This window comes from Helianthus annuus, chromosome 3 (genome assembly GCF_002127325.2).
Source record: "Helianthus annuus cultivar XRQ/B chromosome 3, HanXRQr2.0-SUNRISE, whole genome shotgun sequence".
In the NCBI taxonomy this organism is placed as follows: domain Eukaryota; kingdom Viridiplantae; phylum Streptophyta; class Magnoliopsida; order Asterales; family Asteraceae; genus Helianthus; species Helianthus annuus.
In genome coordinates, this window is record NC_035435.2 from 138,551,131 (window position 1) to 138,571,672 (window position 20,542).

The following is a 20,542-nucleotide window of genomic DNA, read 5'->3' on the forward strand; positions in this document are numbered from 1 at the left end:
GTCCCCTAAGGTAGCGTTCGTTTCATGGAATGGAATGGAATGGAATTAGGAATTTTTTCTTTGTAAAATTGATCTTGGTTGGGGGAGGGAGGAATTTGAAATCCCATGAATTTCTTTAATCAATGAAATTTGTGACTATTTCAACATTCCTTAGAAATCCTTCACTCTAATGAAGGAATGGAATGGAATGTTGAAATAGTCACAAATTTCATTGATTAAAGAAATTCATGGGATTTCAAATTCCTCCCTCCCCCAACCGAGATCAATTTTACAAAGAAAAACTTCCTAATTCCATTCCATTCCATTCCATGAAACGAACGCTACCTAAGTATACCCATGATCCCGACTAATATTGAATGACAGGTATAAAACCTAATACAACATACTATTCACTAATGTTAGTGTACAAGATTGAACATGTTACTACTTCGAAAAAAACCAAATTTAAAATATGGACCATTATAAAATGTAAAATTAGATTTGCACAATTATAAATGGGTGTATCACTTTATGCAATTTGTCACTTGATTGTGATGAATGTTGTCAATTTACAAAATTATTCAATAAACCTACTAATCAAACCTTCAAAGAAAATGTACATGATCAACAACAAATCAACCTTCAAAACTGTACGTAATCAACACCAAAACTCAAACCTTCTAATCAATACGGATCTCGAATCCACAATCCGAACCATCTCCTTCTTCGCGTTCATCATGTTCTTCGCAACGCACAAGATCCTCGACACTCAACGATATGTTGCTCGAAAAACTCACATTAGGCTTCAAATTCGGCACCTCACTCTCCTCCGCCTCACGGTTCAAAGCCTGAACATGTTCTTCGCAACGCATAAGATCCTCCACACTCAAAGGCATACCGCTCGAAAAACTCACCTTCGGTTTCACACTCGGCACCTCAGTCTCCTCCGCCTCACGGTTCAAAACCTGAAGCACCCGCCTCATCGACGGCCTCATATCACTTCGCGGGTTCACACAACTCAACCCGACCATCAAAAGCCTCCTCGCTTCCGCCTCATCAAACTCTCCATTAAGCCGCTTATCAATCGCGCCCAAAACCTCCCCTTTCGTATGCAAATCCCACACCCAATCCACCAAATTCACCATATTCGGACCCCCGATTTCCCTCTCAATCGGTCTTCGACCGCAACAAACCTCCAACACCACCACCCCGTAGCTATACACGTCCGTCTTATCGGTCGCTTTACCGCAATGTAGATACTCCGGAGCCAGATACCCTGCCGTTCCAGCCGTGAGAGTCGAAACCGGGCTCTTGTTATGATCGATCAACTTAGCCAGCCCGAAATCGCCTAACCGCGCATTTAAATTCGCATCCAACATCACATTACTCGACTTTATGTCCCTATGGATCACCAACTTATCACATTCTTGATGCAAATAAGCCAAAACTGAAGCTAACCCAATAGCAATTTTATACCTATGTATCCACTTTAAAAACCCCCAATGATCCGGATCTTTATACAACACACTATCAATACTTCCATATGGCATTAACTCATAAACTAGCAACAACTCACCCTTTTTCACACACCATCCAAGCAACTGAACAAGGTTCTTGTGCCGTAAACCTGCGATCGCCGATAACTCCGCCAAGAACTCGCTTTTCGCCTCACGCGATCTCAACGATCGCTTCACGGCCGCGGGTGTCCCGGACGACAATATAAACGCCTTGTAAACCGTCCCGAACGACCCGTGGCCGATGATCTGACTCGAATGGAAGTTATTTGTTGCAGTCTTTAGCTCTTTGTAACTAAACTCTCTTGGGTTTCTTTTCACTTCCGCTTTTATGTTCATTTCTGTTTTCATTTCCCGCCATTTCTTAACGGAAACATAACCGAAAACGACCATTCCCGCCAAGATGAATACCGAGCCCGAAACTTCAAGACCGAACCCGAGCCCGAAAGTCTTCTTACGGTTATTGTTCCAACGGTTAGGAGATCGAATGGGGACCGCGTTGGTACTCACATTGTGCGGATTAACCATTCTCGGGTTGAATCGTTTGATCCCGAACGATCTAAAGCTCCAATTTTCGATCGAATGTGTCTCTTGGCTTCCTTCGGTTGATCCGGAAAACCCCAAATACATGATCTCTTGAAAATAGATTGAAAGATCAATGGTTACATTCAAAAGCGGGTTTTCGGGTTTAAAACCCGACCCACGGGTCAAGAACACTTGAACATTATTCCGATCATGATAGTAATCAATCCAAGAAGTGAACGAAACCCCGGTCCTCAAATCGATCCCAACCGAACTACAATCGGCTGTTTCGATCGAATTCAAGCTATCGATATCCAACCCGACATGATTCGCATTCGGGTCGTTGAAATGCGGGTCGAACCTAGTATCGAATTCGATTGCAATGAACTTATTTTGGGTTAATTGGGATGAGTTTACAAGACCCAAGTACCCACCGGGTGACCCGAGAGTGCGGTTTTCCGGCGAGATGAAGAACGATAAGCCGCCGCCGCCTCCGGCGGGGGCGGCGGCGAGGATTGAGAATGAGAATTTGGTGGAGAATGAAGTGGTGGAGTTGGTGCGGTTGTCGGTGAAGCGGATTGGGGCTGTGTAGATGAGGGTGCCGGAGGAGGAAGAGGGGAAGTGGGAGTCGAGGGTGACGGCGGCGGCGGTGGTGCGGAGGTGAGAGTCGCCGAGGAGGGTGAGGTTTTGGAGGGGGAATGGTGGGAATTGGAAGGAGATGGTTCGTGGGTGTGCGGTTGATGGGTGGGGTATGAGGTTGAGTGTGAGGAGTGTCAAGAAAACTAGTTGTTTTGATGGGGTCATGGTGGATTATGGTGGGTTACGGTGGGTTACGGTGGTGGGGTTTTAAGTGGTTTCATTGATGGTTAAAAGCGGTTGGAATAACGTATGTGTAAGGGGGGTAGGGGTGGGATAACTCACACCCAATTCCATCACTCACAACATCCAATCAGGTTCTGCCATGTCATCAACCATTATTTCCATCACTCACAACCTTTTTTAGTGGAAATGGTCATCACTCACAACCTTTCACAACCTTTTTATTTTTATTACATCAATGTACAACTCCTTAGCACTAGAGTACAACTCCTCAATACACAAAGTTCCAAAAAATGGTCAAAAAGGGTGGGCAACAGTTGGACTTTTGAAGTTTACAACGCGTTATGTAGTTCACGCGTTATAAAATTTTGTGGGTGAAACTTTGGGTGGCGGCGGTGTTCCACAAAGTTTCACTCGTGAAACTATGCCATCACGCTACCACCCCGGGTCCTCTAAAGGGTTTGTAATTGTATATTTGCATGCTACTAAAACGACGGCGTACTTGTTTATTTTATGCTTTTTTTTTTAACAAAATTGCAGAAAACAACCTTTGTCATACAATATGAAATCGGCAAAAACCAACTTTTATGTTCATTTTTTATGACACATCATAACCTTTAGCACTAACCATGTCAAAAATTTCAATTAAATGGACTCACATGCCTTATACATAAGGGCATTTAAGTCTTTTAATAAATCCCTTTTTAAACGAAAATTGTATTTATACCCTTTGTATTCAACTATTCACTTATAAGACCGCCCATAGTGGGACGTTTTTTTTTTTAAATTTTTGCTTTATAACGCCCTATAACGCCCCGCCTACCATTACGGTAGGCGTTATAGGGCGTGATTTTCGAAAAAAAAAGTCCCCCGGCGTTTAAATTAAAACGCTCGCTCAATTTCAACCAACCAATCAAACGGCTAGTTTCTAACGGCTAGTTGTTTTAATTTTTTTTTTAAACCTATTATATATATATATAGGACAAAGATCCGTTAGGAACCACCCTTTATTGCGAGAACCGCGAGAACCAGTGTGAACGCAAACAGTAATACCTAAAAAAAATCTAAAAAACACCCAAAAATTTTTTTTTTATTTTTTTACTATTTTTTATATAAAAATCTCTACTTTTAGTATCCAAAAAAAATTTTTAATTTTTTTTTGGGTACTAAAAGTAGCGATTTGAACATAAAAAATAGTAAAAAAATAAAAAAAAAATTTAGATTTTTTTTAGATTTTTTTTTAGATTTTTTAGGTTTTTTGGGGGTTTAGTTTTTAGCATTTTAGCTTTGGGGGGGGGGGGGTTTAGGTTTTTGGGGGGTGGGGGAGGGGGGTTTAGGTTTTGGGGGGGGTAGGTTTTTTGAGGGTTTTTTGAGGGTTTTAGTTTTTAGCATTTAGCTTGGGGGGGGGGGGGGTTAGGTTTTTTTTTGGGGTGGGGGGTTTAGGTTTTTGGGGGGTGGGGGTGGGGGTTAGGTTTTTTTAGCTATTTTAGGTTGTGTTCACATTGGTTCTCGCGGTTCTCGCAATAAGGTGGTTCTCGCATGAACCTTACCCTATATATATATATATATATATATATATAAACAACCAAAACTCATTCATTTTCAACAAAAACAATCTCAAAACCTCTCTAAAAAATCCAACCATTTTTATAAAAACTTGATGGATTCTCCTAGTTCTTCATCCATGGTAAATTTTTACTACAATGAGTATTTTGCGGATGGCAATGGTTCGACCGATGAGGAGCTTGAGCAAGAGGCGGTTACGAGTGCATGTCAACTAGCGGTGAGATATGTCAAGCATTCTTGTCGGCCCCAAGCACAAAAAAGTAAAAGAGGCTATGTTGAACGAGACCGACGCGCGGCACACGATCGTTTGATGAAAGACTATTTTGACGAGGCACCGACATTTTCAAACGAATTTTTTAGGCGTCGTTTCCGAATGAGTAAGCGGTTGTTTCTACGCATAGTCAACGACTTGGAAGCCAACTACGATTATTTTAAACAAAAACCGGATGCGAGAGGGGCACTTGGATTTACCGGTATCCAAAAGTGTACGTCGGCATTACGAATCCTTGCTTATGGTAACACTACCGACATCAACGACGAGTATCTAAAAATGGCGGAGAAAACAACACGAGATAGCTTGTAACATTTTTGTCGCGGTACAATTCTTATACTTTACTTTTATTTTTTTTTTAAACGACGAGTATGCTTAGATTTTTTTTTTTTGAATCTTATGTTTGTCTATATTTTTTTTATAAAGGTATAATTGATGTGTACGGTGCGCGTTATCTTAGAACGCCTACATGGGAGGACCTTCAAAAGATCTACGAGGTACATAATGCCGAGCACGGTTTGCCTGGTATGATCGGGAGCATAGATTGCATGCATTGGCGTTGGGATAACTGCCCGACTGCATGGCGAGGCCAACACACACGTGGTGACCAAAAAGGACCCACTATTATTCTTCAGGCGGTTGCTTCACAGGACCTTTGGGTTTGGTCGGCTTACTTTGGCGTGGTCGGGTCATGCAATGATATCAATGTTTTTGAACAATCGCCGTTGTTAGAGGAGTGGATTTCTGGCAAAGCTCCAAAAGCGTCGTTTTACGCAAATGGAAACTACTACCCTCATGGATATTATTTGAGCGACGGAATTTATCCTAGGTATTCGATTTTCGTGAAGACGTATAGTGATCCTATTGATGAGAAAAGAACATACTTTAAAAAGGTTCAAGAGTCTTCACGAAAAGACATTGAGAGATGCTTTGGGGTTCTTAAACAACGCTGGCAATACTTGAGAAATCCTTGTCGTGCATGGAGCAAGCAAAAAATGAGAGATGCTATGTACGCTTGTATAATCATGCACAACATGATTTTGGAAGACGAAGGAAAGGCGATATGCCAGAATTATGTGCCAGAAGCCGTTCAACAGGAGCATCCACAGGCGTCAATGGAAGAAAGAGTGAATAATGCGCGAGAGTTGCGTTACGAACTGTACCATTCCCAGTTAATGGTTGATTTGGTACACCACGCATGGTCGGTTCGGTATGTACCACCTGAGGGAGAGGAAGAAACGGAGGACGAAGAAGACGAAGTTGGCGAGGGTGAAGAAAACGAAGACGAAAACTAGTGTTTTTTTTTTAATTTAATCGGATGTTTTTTTTTTATTTCTAGTATTGTATTTTTTTTTTATTTAATGAAGTATTTAAGTTTAAAAAAATTGAAAAATGCTTGAATGGGGGTTATTGGCATAATGCCCCACTACGCCACTTTTGCTATAGTGCCCCATTGCTGACTATGACGCCACGTGTCGGATAATGCCCCATGGTGGGGGCATTATAAGTTGTTACCACTACACATGGTCTAACAAAATCCCCCCTTGTAACAAACTTATCAAATTCCCACCCAAAACAATCGTAAAACCCACATCTTCGTCACAATCGATCATAACAGAGGTGAAATGGATCCTGATCCGATTTAAGTATGTCACACCCCCAAAATACCACATACAGAATTACCGCGGGGCGTGTGACGTACTAGGATCCAAGCCACCAATCACATTGAACTTCGCATAATAATTAAATAAAACTTTCATTTATTGACATTAAGTGTTACAACGTTACAAGCAACTCACAGTATACAGCGGAAGCATAATTCATTGGTTAAGTGTTTATAAACCATTAGTCTTGTGTTGCGATTCCATGTATCTCGACCCATGACCACTCCAGCATCCCAGACAGCAAGTTCCAATGCAAGACATCTAACGACCTACAAGCATGCAAACAAGTGTGTCAGACGACGCTGGTGAGTTCAAAGTTTTGTTAACGTGTTTAGTTACCAGGTATGTGTATAAAACAGTTCAACAGTTCAATGGTTCAATAATTTGTTTTGATGTTGTTATTAACTCGATTACCGTATGTGGCGACTAGATGTGAATGCCCAACCCCAATGCCTCCATCTAGACATTGGTCATGAGGTCAAGGTATCAAACAACCTTGAATAGATGTAAGGGGTCTTATATGTACACGATGAGAATGCCCAACCCCAATGCCTCTAACTAGGCATTGGTCATGAAGTCCAGGTAATTAGTTCACGCCCGTCCTTTCGGCCCGGTGTGAGGGTGCCAAACCTAATAGCGCTATCAACTAAATACCTCGTTGCTTCTTCAGCAACACGGTAGATGTATGGGGTCTTACATGATTTATACTGTGTTCAATAACCAACATCCCAAATAAACAGTTTACCCAGTTTTCCCTTCAGAAACGTTTACCAGATGTCCCAAACCACCGGGACGCATGCTTAGAAAAGTGCAGTGAACTCACCTTGGGTTTGCTCGGTTAGATGTGTTACTTGTTATTCAGTTGAACAAACACGTCCTAAAAGGGTTACCAATAACAGTCAGTTTTACATGCACATGTACCACACCTTTCGCGTTCAACTAACTTAGGTATTCATGGTTCACATCAAGCATATTTATTGCTCACGTAACGCACACATGTAATTCGAATCATGACAGTTTATTCATCCATCTAGAGCACCAAACAATCGCTTAACATGTAATCGCTCAAACATGTCATATACACACATACATAATTTGCTAGCACACACTTCAAGTCTAGTTATCAAACGTGTATGGCCCCAAAGATAAAACATGTATGTGTGTCACAATTACTAAAAAATCTAAAACATTCAAAGTCTAGTCAAGTTATATCATGTGCGGCACTGTTGATGTTGGGCCTGATAACACAAGTCCAGTCAAGCGAGCTGGCCCTGTGCCACCCGCAACTGGGTATTGCCCAAGGTACCAAAATGTGCAATTCATGTGATACTTAATATTTTCTAAACAGACTACATACAAGTTCTCGGCCCCAATTATTACATATGATTTCAATAACATGTGGTCCAATTTCTGTGTAACATGCAGCCCAATGTTTATCCAGTTTGCATTACCAAGCCCAATCCCATCAAGCCCAATGTGCATAACACAAGAAAGAAAACTGTGTAAACCAATCCATGTGTGCGTGGCCCAGGTAGTGCACGGTTTACCTATTCAATTTACATGCATTCTCATAACATTCCCCCACTAACTCACATTATTTAATTGCATATTGGGTAACAGTTATCATCAACAATTAATGTACTATCAATCAATTATTGAGATCATCTCTATTATTTAATCCGCCACAGGACACTAACAAACCAATCATTCATATCATCATCAAGCAACAGTTATCATTCCTCTCATTAATTAATTCACATAATTCACAAAAATCACCGACATCATTTATAGGATCTCATTAAACATTCATCACATCATTCAATACAATTATCATTACTATAACACTCATTGGTTTCACAAAACCCTATCACTATCCTAGCCACATGGAATCAAATTGAAGATAAGACAGCCACATGGTTGTATGGTGCGGCCCAATCAGATGTATATGGGTGGTCTTTTGGTCAAACATTGATTGCATCAAATTTGAATGGTGGCCCATGTGATAGTTGACGGCAAACCATGTGATACATCATTCATTAGATCTAGCAAAAACCCTAAGTCATAATTATCATCCCATATACATCCAACTCTAACAACATGAGTTAATAATTATCCAACATCATGCAAGTCTGAATCTCTATCCAATCATGAACATTATCACCGATCTATGTATAATCAATTACACGAACATCATACATACATAGAAGTCTGTTAATCGAGTTTACAATTAAACAAGAACAAACAAATAACAAATAATGCAAATACGAATCTACTAACCAAGAGGGTCGACTGAAGGAGATGATGCCTCCGTGGGGTTTACTTCGGTTGCGGTTCAAGGGAGAGGTGGGTTGTTTAGGGGTTTGCTTATCCTTGTGTTAATATGACAGATGTATGGAAACCATACATATAAAATCGGAACAAGTGGACCGAACCCGCTTGAAGTGTAATTGTGTTTGGGCTTTGGTACACACTGGGACGAGAGTTGAGATAAGGTGCACACCGGCCCAAGAGCTAAGAGAGAGTGTTGAGTGTGCGATTTCTCATGAGGCGCGCGAGTGAACCAAAGTGTGTAACAATATCGACTTATACATACGTTATTATAACAACAGCCGTGTTTAACCGATTTAACAAGTAACAAGCACTCACCGTAACGTATGATAAAACGTAGTGTGAAAAGGAATAGTACAAGATTTTAGGTTATGAGGTTAGACGACACTAACCTTGAAGGTGCGGATTGTCACATCATCCCCAACTTGAAAGAAATTTCGTCCCGAAATTTGATAAGTAATCCCAGAAAGCAGCGAGGTGATAGATCAGGCTTAGGATAACGGTGGATTTTCCGCGGGTACCACATCATCCCCAACTTGAAAGAAATTTCGTCCCGAAATTTGCCAATGACATCAGGAGTTACTTAAACCGTTTGAACAACCGAGGATGCTAGAGCTTACATTGATTATTACGTTCCTACGTGAACTCAGATCCACTTCTTGAGTTCTAACGAACTCTCACGATTAAAATCTGATTAATAAGGGTATCACAAGGGTTTCGTCGGACAAACACTGCCTTATATTCTAGGCATAAACTTCATCACGAATGTTATCCAATCCGTCAGTTAACTCGAGTTTGAGGGCCATGTCACCGATTCGTTTTAGAGATTCGAATGTCTCGACGCATCGTGAACTAAGCTTGCCACGATTTTCCATAGCGTACCGCACCCTCTCAGGGTGAGACGTTCAATTATAACACGTTAGCCTACATCGAACTTCCAGAGTTTCCTAAGCTCATCAGCTTTCCTGACAGTCACACGTTGCCATCAAACGATTTCCGATCTAAGCAATCTTCCCAAGAGTTTCGAGTATAAGTCCTGGATCCATGATTAGGTTGTCATCCACCTTAGTCCAACAAGAAGGTTGGCATTATCATCCACACAATGCCTCAAATAGATCTGTATGCATACTAAAACGGTAACGGCTGTATACCCAAAGATAAGCGACCTTCCAAATGTTTGCTAAAGTCAATCACGCACATGCTCGCAACATGTCATCATGTGTCCGGATGGTTCGTTACTCTGCTCGTCGTCCTACAGTGGTAAGTAATGCTCATGTCTAGATGTAAGCCAAGGGTGTTGTGTATTGCCTGCCATAATTCAGGTATAGCTCAAAATCAAAGGTAACAGGAGTTTGCACATCGTGCCTAAAAGCCGCCTCTCTCAGAGGTACATTCCCAGCCGTGGAGACTCGCCAGTTTCCTTGATTGCAAGAAAGTGTTCTGGTAATGTGAGACAATCAACGATCACCCAGGTGATATTGTTTCCGGTTCGAGTTCTAGGTAACTCAGTGAAAAAATCCATGGTAGTCGGTTCTCATTTCCATATGGGTGTTTCTGGTTGCTAATACTTCACCTTGACTTTCCCACAAGTCAAACATCATTCCCATACCTAGCTAGGTGGGCCTTCATGCCTGATTACCAGTACAAGGTTTATAAATCCTACTGTCTCTCATAAAAATCCATACATCTAGAATATCGATGCTGGTGTGCTTTGCCCATCACAAGTTGCCTAAAGTTGCCATATAATGAGATCCACACTCGTTCCTTGAGGTAGCGAATATCGTCCGTCCTGCCAAAGGTTGCTTCTCCATGCCCCGCATGGGTTCAACTTGAAAATCCTCTTCCCGTTCTAACAGAGCGAGTCTGATCAGGTAAGTTAGAGTCGATAGTGAGCTGCAAGGCGCATGCACTCTCGGGTTCCACAGTCGCAATCATTCGAAAGTTCCCTCCAGCGATGTCATTGCATGATTTAGCTCCCTCGAAACAAAGGGATACGGGAGGCCCTTGTGATCGGCCTAGGTAATACATTTGGTACCGTCCAAGTAATGCCTCCAACTCAAATCCTAAAGACCATGGGTTCCACCGCAGGTTGGGTCTCGTGTACTTCTTCCTGTAAATCTACTACGTAAGCCATCACCTTCTCGTGTTGTATCGATGTGTAGCTGGGACTCTGATTCGAACCCTTAAGGTATACCAGTAGATCACTCGTACCCTCGGGCGAAGATGATGCTTAGTGTATTGCAGAGCTGGGATTCGAAAGCTGAAAAGATGTTCTCCTGTTTTGTCTCCCACGAACACAACACCCTACTGTGCTTAAGGGAGTTAAGCTGCACGATCTTCGAAAATCCTGTGATGATTCTACAACAGCATCTACCGAAACTAAGAAATTGTTGTACCCCCGAAGGAATCTTTGGTGTCAACCAGTTTCTAACAAAATGGATCGTAGCACGATCCACGCGTATTCCCACTTCGTTGGTTACATGATCGAAATGCATCTTTCAAATCTAGATGTTACATTTAATAAGACTTCACATGTAATGACTCCTCCCTCAGGAGCTCTAAGATAAGATACAGATATCGTCCATAATGTCCCTTCCTCCAGGAAATGACCCGAAACGTCATCAATAAACACGATCGATTCTTGTGGTCCATAAGCTGCTGGTGTGTTGATTATCTCGATGGTCATGGTGTACAAGTCGCACTGGTCGCATTGCGTTTGATATGCCGTCCTAAGAGCATTCTCCCGGTGGACTTCCATCTGATGCTAGTTCGTTCGTTAGCCAATCCTCGAATGGAAGCTCGACCCCCGCAACTGGTCGTCAGGTTGTCAATATATGGTCGTGGCAAACGGTTCTCAACTGTAACCTTACTGAGTTCTTGAAAATCAGTACACATACGAAAAGGCTTATCTTCACGGATATAACTTGGGCTCCCCAATGCGAAAAGCTAGGTCCGACAAAACTCATGTTCAACAATTCCTGCAGTTGATTAGACAGCTCTTGCAACCCTCCTGGTGCAAGACGGTAAGAGTGCGTGCAGTCAGGGTTGCCTCTGGCGCGAGATCAGACTGAGATTTCGCCTAACAGTTGTTGAAGTAAACGGAAAGTTCCTTGGGTAGCACACCGAAAGGAATCACGAATGATTGGTGGATCCTCGATCCTCTGCTTCCTTGGCTCTAACATCAGTAACGGTTGTTAGTATAGCGGAGTAATCCCTCCGTAGATACTTCTGCTCTGCATAGCTGAAATGGCGCTAACCTTTGCACCACTATGACGCTTTAGATCAAATAACGATTCTCCACACAAAATTTTCTCCTCACTGGTGTATCTGCGCGATCTCTGGATAACCAATCCACACTAACTACTGTATTGCAACCATCAAAGGTAGTGGAAGGAGGGTTGACGTCGAACACTTATCCCATAAGGTCGAGTTTACATCCCAGCGGACATATGAGGTTTCATTTGACTTGCCATGCTTTGCTGCCACAACAAGTCCGGTTTCAAGAAATATCAGGGTTGACCATAACAGGGCTACTTATACAAGCTACCATGCTGCTATTAGGCCTGGCGTCACCTACGCCATTCCTAAATGCCCTTCTGTAAGCATCATTTCCAGTGTTGTTGTCTTAGTTGCGAGAATTCCTAGTACCGTCTTTGTTCCATTGGATGTTGGCACTTTGACTTAACACAGTCAATCCTTGTCGAGGTTAACTTCGTTTCCATACTGTAAGCAATGATTACGAGTTCCTTGATGTCGCCGTGACCGTTGCCTCTACTGTCGTTGCTTAAAACGGGGCCCTATGATCTTTCAACAACAGGGTCCATCTAGTCCCATTCCATGTCGCGTCCTAAGGCACTACTCACTGCGTGCGAAGTTACACATTCCGTGTCCCGATTGATTCGTAAGAGTCGACTCCCATAAGTCGCTTACTAGGGTTAAGGAATCGGTCGAGGTCAATCTGCTGGAGTTCGTTGCTGGTAATCGGGGTCGTTCTAATACTGAGGTTGGTAAGGCACTACGTTCATCCTTTTGTCCATCATTCTTGCAAGTTGACTGAGTAATACACGATATGTTTCCAGAGTGTTGCAGAAGTGGTCGTACTCCGGGGTCTACGACGTCGGCACATTGAGTTCCAACCAATGAAAAGGAGTGAAAAGGTATCGTCCAATCATTCGACGCTGCAACATCCAACTCAGGGATGTTCGTACAAGCACCTAACATTCTACACAGTTCGCTAGGCGTTCAGATGGGCGTTCAGGTAATACTCGATAGCATCGAGATTCGTAAGGATTCAGAGTGGAGTGAAAGGATCGCGTTTAAGTAAGAGACAATCACTACTACGACTTTTATAGACTGTTGTGTTTCACATCGATCAAATAACGGAACGGAACCCCTTTTTCACTTGTTAAGCCTCACTGGGACTCACATGCACCCCACATTATTATTATGTGTGCACCCACAATAATATTGTGATTTGCATGCTCATCTCAGCTCCTCCTAACTCATGTCAAATGGTTCCTCAACTCAAGTAGCAAACAAAGAGCATTACGAAACGCAAGTCACAAATGTTTAGGGAAATACCACCCTATCAGTCATATAACACGTGCAAGTAATACAGGAATTCATACTGTTGTGCTAAACGTGCAATCACATGCAATATCATATGTAAGTGTTCACCAGTTACGCAATATAACGGGTATACGAGAGACGAACCTTGCAATCTGGAGCTGAGTGTCATGGTCGTATTCGCGTGTTCAGAACTGTTCGGTTATAGTCTGGTTTTATAAAAATGTTTTAAAACCAAGTTCACTATAACCAGTGGCTCTGATACCAATCTGTCACACCCCCAAAATACCACATACAGAATTACCGCGGGGCGTGTGACGTACCAGGATCCAAGCCACCAATCACATTGAACTTCGCATAATAATTAAATAAAACTTTCATTTATTGACATTAAGTGTTACAACGTTACAAGCAACTCACAGTATACAGCGGAAGCATAATTCATTCGTTAAGTGTTTATAAACCATTAGTCTTGTGTTGCGATTCCATGTATCTCGACCCATGACCACTCCAGCATCCCAGACAGCAAGTTCCAATGCAAGACATCTAACGACCTACAAGCATGCAAACAAGTGTGTCAGACGACGCTGGTGAGTTCAAAGTTTTGTTAACGTGTTTAGTTACCAGGTATGTGTATAAAACAGTTCAACAGTTCAATGGTTCAATAATTTGTTTTGATGTTGTTATTAACTCGATTACCGTATGTGGCGACTAGATGTGAATGCCCAACCCCAATGCCTCCATCTAGACATTGGTCATGAGGTCAAGGTATCAAACAACCTTGAATAGATGTAAGGGGTCTTATATGTACACGATGAGAATGCCCAACCCCAATGCCTCTAACTAGGCATTGGTCATGAAGTCCAGGTAATTAGTTCACGCCCGTCCTTTCGGCCCGGTGTGAGGGTGCCAAACCTAATAGCGCTATCAACTAAATACCTCGTTGCTTCTTCAGCAACACGGTAGATGTATGGGGTCTTACATGATTTATACTGTGTTCAATAACCAACATCCCAAATAAACAGTTTACCCAGTTTTCCCTTCAGAAACGTTTACCAGATGTCCCAAACCACCGGGACGCATGCTTAGAAAAGTGCAGTGAACTCACCTTGGGTTTGCTCGGTTAGATGTGTTACTTGTTATTCAGTTGAACAAACACGTCCTAAAAGGGTTACCAATAACAGTCAGTTTTACATGCACATGTACCACACCTTTCGCGTTCAACTAACTTAGGTATTCATGGTTCACATCAAGCATATTTATTGCTCACGTAACGCACACATGTAATTCGAATCATGACAGTTTATTCATCCATCTAGAGCACCAAACAATCGCTTAACATGTAATCGCTCAAACATGTCATATACACACATACATAATCTGCTAGCACACACTTCAAGTCTAGTTATCAAACGTGTATGGCCCCAAAGATAAAACATGTATGTGTGTCACAATTACTAAAAAATCTAAAACATTCAAAGTCTAGTCAAGTTATATCATGTGCGGCACTGTTGATGTTGGGCCTGATAACACAAGTCCAGTTAAGCGAGCTGGCCCTGTGCCACCCGCAACTGGGTATTGCCCAAGGTACCAAAATGTGCAATTCATGTGATACTTAATATTTTCTAAACAGACTACATACAAGTTCTCGGCCCCACTTATTACATATGATTTCAATAACATGTGGTCCAATTTCTGTGTAACATGCAGCCCAATGTTTATCCAGTTTGCATTACCAAGCCCAATCCCATCAAGCCCAATGTGCATAACACAAGAAAGAAAACTGTGTAAACCAATCCGTGTGTGCGTGGCCCAGGTAGTGCACGGTTTACCTATTCAATTTCCATGCATTCTCATAACATTCCCCCACTAACTCACATTAATTTAATTGCATATTGGGTAACAGTTATCATCAATAATTAATGTACTATCAATCAATTATTGAGATCATCTCTATTATTTAATCCGCCACAGGACACTAACAAACCAATCATTCATATCATCATCAAGCAACAGTTATCATTCCTCTCATTAATTAATTCACATAATTCACAAAAATCACCGACATCATTTATAGGATCTCATTAAACATTCATCACATCATTCAATACAATTATCATTACTATAACACTCATTGGTTTCACAAAACCCTATCACTATCCTAGCCACATGGAATCAAATTGAAGATAAGACAGCCACATGGTTGTATGGTGCGGCCCAATCAGATGTATATGGGTGGTCTTTTGGTCAAACATTGATTGCATCAAATTTGAATGGTGGCCCATGTGATAGTTGACGGCAAACCATGTGATACATCATTCATTAGATCTAGCAAAAACCCTAAGTCATAATTATCATCCCATATACATCCAACTCTAACAACATGAGTTAATAATTATCCAACATCATGCAAGTCTGAATCTCTATCCAATCATGAACATTATCACCGGTCTATGTATAATCAATTACACGAACATCATACATACATAGAAGTCTGTTAATCGAGTTTACAATTAAACAAGAACAAACAAATAATAAATAATGCAAATACGAATCTACTAACCAAGAGGGTCGACTGAAGGAGATGATGCCTCCGTGGGGTTTACTTCGGTTGCGGTTCAAGGGAGAGGTGGGTTGTTTAGGGGTTTGCTTATCCTTGTGTTAATATGACAGATGTATGGAAACCATACATATAAAATCGGAACAAGTGGACCGAACCCGCTTGAAGTGTAATTGTGTTTGGGCTTTGGTACACACTGGGACGAGAGTTGAGATAAGGTGCACACCGGCCCAAGAGCTAAGAGAGAGTGTTGAGTGTGCGATTTCTCATGAGGCGCGCGAGTGAACCAAAGTGTGTAACAATATCGACTTATACATACGTTATTATAACAACAGCCGTGTTTAACCGATTTAACAAGTAACAAGCACTCACCGTAACGTATGATAAAACGTAGTGTGAAAAGGAATAGTACAAGATTTTAGGTTATGAGGTTAGACGACACTAACCTTGAAGGTGCGGATTGTCACAAAGTACGTCGTCCTGATGATGATCTTGCACTAGACCTTATATACGGTACTTCTTCACTCCAGTTTTGTGTATTAGGTCAAAATTAAGGATTTATTGATCACTGATTATGATCTTTAACTTGCATTGTAGGTGATTATCCAACGTTGTTTACTATACACATGTATCCATCCATCCATCCAAGAAATGCTCGACACCTGTAATTAGAGCATGAGTGGAATCGCCTGCCTAGATTTCTACAAGTTAATGATGTTAGAATTATTCCCTCGCCACCACACTTGCAATATATTGAAGCCATTATCTAGGGTTTATAAGAATTGAATAAGAAAAGAGGAGGTGGGAAGAACACAGGTTAGGGTTTGGTTTATAAAGGGAATATGTTAAAAAAGATATATTAAAAGACTTAAATGCCCTCATGTGCAAGGCATGTGAGATAAAGGGAATATGTTAAAAGACTTAAATGCCCTCATGTGTAAGGGGGCCATTTAACTGATTTTTTTTACGTGGTTATTGCTAAAGATTATAGGGTGTAATAAAAATGAACATAAATGTCGGTTTTTTCCAATTTCATAGTGAAAGATATAAAGTGCACTTTGAACTAAACATAAAGGTTGTTTCCTGCAATTTTGTCTTTTTTATAAGAAAGGTATTTACTTGCTAAGTTAACTTCTTGGAGTGTATTAGTTTAAGATTATTGGATTTTATATTATATTCCTTGTTAAATTTATATATGTACGGCTTTATTTTTATTTGTTTAAGGGTGTTTTATGACTTTACTAGATTATAACCCGTGTAATACACGGGCTGAACAATTTAATTTCATAATATTACATTAAATAAAAACAAAGTAACAATTGATGATCAATCGGTTCTCCAGCTTCATGGCGGTGTGTAAATCATTCTCCAGCTTCATGTATGCAAATCTTCGTCAAAACCCTAACCGGCATTCCTCCCTATCAGCAGGGCATTTGTATAAAACATAACAAATGAAAATGGAAGAATGAAATTAAGCGTGTATAAATATCCACCACAAAAATTTATAAGTCAGTGAGTCCGCCAAACACACAGAACCATCGGCCCTAATCACTGGACACGTGTCCCCCATCTATTTTTATTTTATATATATATAAAAGATGATCCAAAAGTAAATCCATAATAAAAAGTTATCCAAAAGACAATTGAAAATCATTCAATTTTCCAACAAACTCTTTTAAATGAAAGTGTACGATATGTTTAAGCCATTTGAGTGTTGAATACCTCACATAAAAGATGAAATTCACTATTATCGTCATCCTTATCAACTAGAGGATAACTACTTTCGTTTCATACAATATTGAATAAGAACTTTTAGTACGAATAATCATAATATATAAAAATTACGTAAGATAAGTAACATATATAATAAAAAGAAGTAACAACCCAAACTAAAATAACCCTGGACCGGTACCGGTATTACAATTCAAACTGGTATACCGGATTTTACCGCGGGCACAAACCTTATGTTGTTTCACTTATTTATTGGGGTGTTTCGTACCAGATTTACATCTGGAAACGGTAATACCGGTATAACCGGCCGGTATTTACCGGTTTTTTAAAACATTGTTTGATGTTACATATTAACATTTATATTCTTTGGTAAACACACAATAGATCATGAGTTTTGTCATGGTTCAACCAATGGCGGACCAAAGGTTTTTTTTTCCAATGGGGTCCATTTTTTTCGGTGTTCAGCTTTTTCATAATAAAACGTTAAAATTTTCTAGTCGGTCCTCGTGCGGGTCGGGTCAGAACAAGGTTTGAATTAGATATAAAACAAATATAAAAAACGGGCTATAAATTAAACTCATGACCTCTTGTTGGTAAAGAAGGGGTCTACCACTACACCAACTTTCATTTTCTTTCTATGGTGTCCACCTAATTGTATGTATGGAGTCCTCATAAAATTTAATATACCGGATCTATTAATTTTTGAAAAAACACTGGAATTCGGGGACCCCGACGCCCTCTATGTAAGTTTGCCCCTGGGTTCAACAACATTCCAACTGTGCCACACTTGGAACGACTACAAGATTACGCTAGCTCCTTTTTTATTGTTGTCTTGAAACATGTTTGGGAAGTTATGTGTTTTAACTTTGTAGTATACCTGGAAAAGCAGGTGGGGTAACATGTCATGTTTTTTTGGAAGAAAGGTGTTAATTCTGGCCTCGTTTTGACCAATGGTGTAATATTGAAAAGTTTTCTAAAAGTAGGTAATACGTTTGTACTAGCAGCGTATTGTCAGAATATGTTGGCAATGCGTTTGTACTACCAGCGTATCCCCATGTGTATCGGAAGGATTTATGTTTAACAGGAATTGTAGGTTTGCCGGACATGAATTTTGAAGACCGTCAGGGTTGTTTATTTCCGATACGCTGGTACGGAAAGCGATTCCCAAAAGTGGGAATTCTGACAATGTGCTTGTTCAGAAAGCGACATACATAAAGTCCAAACTTTAATTCATTACATGCAACATAACCGGGTGGAGGATTAAATTAAGTTTTTTTTGTTTTTTTTTTTCCTTTTTAAATCTAAATATTGATTGTATTATATGCTTTCTGATCCGTTTTGAGTCCAAATTAGTGCGAATGCTAGTAAGGAGGCACCCCATATATAAGTGAAAATGACTTTACAACTATTTGGAGTCTAAGAACTTTGATACGACAATTCAATTTTTTGTCATGAAATAGTAAGACTATAACTTGCAAACCAAATTCAAATATCTTTCAAAAGAAACAGGCAATGATTTAATTTTTGACAGAAAAAGGAATGTTTCTCAATTCATATAGGTTATGCTTGTCTGACGAGCATATTGTAAAAAAAAACTAAAAGAAAAAAAATTGAGAAATCTCCAAATATCGTACATCACATGCACAATAAAAATAAAAGAATACTCTAATACAATGCTATTAATAAATTCAATCTTCACAAGAAACTAAAATACATTTTACAACAAACCAAAAAACACTGTACCTTGGGAAGCATACATGTGCAGTGCAAGCTATTGTAGGAAAAAAGAAAATCTATTTATATTTAGGGTAAATTACTTTTTGAGTCCCTGTATTTTAACTACTTGAGTCCAAAACCAAAAAGTTTAACGCCCTGAGTCCCCATAATCATTTTCTTTAACCATTTGAGTCCAATTTTTTGCTGTCTGTTAAATCTGGTGTTAAGTCCCCCAACGTGAGGGTATTTTCGTCCATCCCTACTTATTAACCCACAGTTGCTCCTGTATTTATCTCACCAACCACCATTAAAACCCTATTTTTCCCTCAAATGTTACACTCGCAATTCCACTGAAAAAATTCAATCCATCTCGTTGATCATCATCTACAATCGAACGGAGAGCAATGGCGAATCTTCACGACATCTCAACGTGGTTACGCACAACATTTTGATCCGTATGGTAAGCAACTAAGAACCCAAATGTCATCTCTGTTTTAACATGATTTTTTTATAGTAATTCCACCTCTGTTTTACTTCATTTCAGTTGGTAAGCCTACAATGTTCAGCATTCACATTTTCCATGGTGGGGAGTTTATGGTTAAACCTGTGTTGAAGTATGTAAAAGGTAAAAGCAACCATATTGATTACATAGATGCTGATGAATTCTCAGTTATTGAGTTTAACACGATGTTTAAGATGCTGCATTATCCAGAGGATGAAGTTGTGTATTACCATTATAGGATTCCGGATAAAAGTTTGGAAGAAGGTATTAGGGACTGATCAAGATGTGATAGATATGTGTCAATATGTTGGTAGGATTAGAGAGATTGAGGTGTATGTTGAACATTGGACGACAAAACTTGACACATATTTTGTTTCACCTAAACCAACATCAAATGTAGTAATTGAAGAAGTTGATGAAGATGCCCCATCATTTGGGAATGTTCCTGTTCGTGCTAGAGCTAAACCTAGAGCATGTGTTAGAAGACTTGCACTAGGGTGGATGGATGAAAGTGGCCCATCAGTTGATACCCAAAATGGCAATAATGTAGAATCAGGTGTGAATGGTGTAAAAGAGTTAGGTGTGAATGACTTAGAAGGTGGCATTAACTTAGGTGTGAATGGTGTAAATGATGAGCAGTTTAAAGATAGTGAACAACAAGATGAGCAGGATAATGAAAATGCAAAAGATAGTGAACAACAAGATGAGCAGGATAGCGAACTGATGGGCCACTTTACACCATTCACACCTGATGCTACATTATTGCCATTTTGAGTATCAACTGATGGGCCACTTTCATCCATC

The 20,542-nt window shown here is 40.3% G+C and overlaps 2 protein-coding genes across 2 annotated transcripts; one reads left to right on the forward strand and one right to left on the reverse strand.

The window, feature by feature from the left end:
* Nucleotides 1–507: 507 nt before the first annotated feature.
* Nucleotides 508–2,958, reverse strand: LOC110929504 (probable L-type lectin-domain containing receptor kinase S.7). Its single transcript, XM_022172658.2, has one exon. It carries the CDS (start codon nucleotides 2,817–2,819, stop codon nucleotides 660–662), a length of 2,160 nt encoding a protein of 719 aa, XP_022028350.1. The 5' UTR covers nucleotides 2,820–2,958; the 3' UTR covers nucleotides 508–659.
* A 1,787-nt stretch (nucleotides 2,959–4,745) lies between these two features.
* LOC118490513 lies at nucleotides 4,746–20,512 on the forward strand. Its single transcript, XM_035988188.1, has 3 exons — nucleotides 4,746–4,996; nucleotides 5,098–5,798; nucleotides 19,949–20,512. Exons 2-3 carry the CDS (start codon nucleotides 5,199–5,201, stop codon nucleotides 20,510–20,512), a joined length of 1,164 nt encoding a protein of 387 aa, XP_035844081.1. The 5' UTR covers nucleotides 4,746–4,996; nucleotides 5,098–5,198.
* Nucleotides 20,513–20,542: the final 30 nt, after the last annotated feature.

What these genes read in the sequence shown, in the direction of transcription:
- LOC110929504 (XM_022172658.2), bottom strand. Translation starts at nt 2,819, where the DNA reads ATGACCCCATCAAAACAACTAGTTTTCTTGACACTCCTCACACTCAAC.
- LOC118490513 (XM_035988188.1), top strand. Translation starts at nt 5,199, where the DNA reads ATGATCGGGAGCATAGATTGCATGCATTGGCGTTGGGATAACTGCCCG. An exon ending in AGGCGTCAATGGAAGAAAGA is followed by an intron (nt 5,799 to 19,948) that starts GTGAATAATGCG and finishes TGCATTATCCAG; the next exon opens with AGGATGAAGTTGTGTATTAC.